A 1,189-nucleotide genomic window follows, 5' to 3' on the forward strand; every position below is an offset into this window, starting at 1 on the left:
TCACACGTCTTGCGAGTCTTCCATCAGCTCAAGTATCATTTCCTCCACGCCATTATCCTTGACATGGTGCACGATGCGCCAGAACCAGTACATGTGGTCCATGTACGGGCCTCCAAGTTTGAGCATCCACGTCAAAGGCATGCTGCTCGAGGTCAGTGGGCTGGTGGTGAGTGAGATATGCCCACTGGGGATGTCTTCCTGTCGCAACCGTACTTGCAGGACACCTCCTGTCTCCATGACAAGATGCAGCCACGTACGCTGGTCCTCGTCCCCATACACCGAGTGCCCACATATCCTCAGGCAGATGGGGTGCGAGTTGAGGTGCACCTTCGACGGGAGCTCGGCCATGACCCCTCCGTGGTCCCAGGAGCAACAGCCACAGCTTATCTTAGCCTCTGGCTACTTCGGTCCTGGCATCGAAAGACAGGGGATCAGGTCTCCAAATGCATTTTACCTCGGCTTTTATCTTTATGGTTTTTACCGTTGTGTTGGTGGTTGCCTTTGGGTTATTTTGCCAATTTATGAAACTCAACTTTTCTTTCTTTTATTTTTAGATCTCTCTTCTCGACAACCTGTACAAAACATACTTAATGTAAAATATGACTCTATGAAGGTAACATGGGCCTATGTAATTTTAAAAACATTTTTTAAATGAGTTAACATAGAACATTAGGTTCATTTCAGGGGTACACCCCTATGAAAAGACATTATATAATGGACTAAGAAAGCATGCAATTAATCTCATACCCATCTGACAACGTACACCGTTGTTATAATATTACTAGAGGCTCAGTGAACAAAATTCATGCACTTAAGAGGGTCCCTCAGCCAACCCTGCCACCTCTTCCAGTCTAGGACCCCTTGAGGGATGTCAAACTGAAGGCTTAGGCCTGCTTTAGTGCTGCCATGGGGGCTCCCAGTACCCCCCTGTGCTCAACAGCTGTGAGCCTGGCTTTTGGCTGAGCGGTGCTCCTCTTTTGGGAGCTCACTGACCACCAGTGGACAGCTCCTGCCATGAGTATCTGCCCCCGGTGGTCAGTGCATGTCATTAGGACCAGTCTTTCTGCCGTTTTTCGATTTGCATATTAGCCTTTTATTGTATTGGATTGACTCAAGGCTCTACTTTCCTGTGCCGTGAATATTCTTTCTTTTTTTATATAGTTTTACTGATTTCAGAGAGAAAGGAAGA

General features: G+C 47.1%; 1 protein-coding gene across 1 annotated transcript; it reads right to left on the reverse strand.

Annotated features, from left to right (window-relative positions):
* LOC132225714 (T-cell leukemia/lymphoma protein 1A-like) lies at window positions 1-348 on the reverse strand. The gene has a single exon (XM_059680718.1). The coding sequence runs from the start codon at window positions 346-348 to the stop codon at window positions 1-3; it is 348 nt and encodes a 115-aa protein (XP_059536701.1).
* Window positions 349-1,189: the final 841 nt, after the last annotated feature.

This window comes from Myotis daubentonii (genome assembly GCF_963259705.1).
Source record: "Myotis daubentonii chromosome 1 unlocalized genomic scaffold, mMyoDau2.1 SUPER_1_unloc_1, whole genome shotgun sequence".
Taxonomy (NCBI): Eukaryota; Metazoa; Chordata; class Mammalia; order Chiroptera; family Vespertilionidae; genus Myotis; species Myotis daubentonii.

What these genes read in the sequence shown, in the direction of transcription:
- LOC132225714 (XM_059680718.1), bottom strand. Translation starts at nt 348, where the DNA reads ATGGCCGAGCTCCCGTCGAAGGTGCACCTCAACTCGCACCCCATCTGC.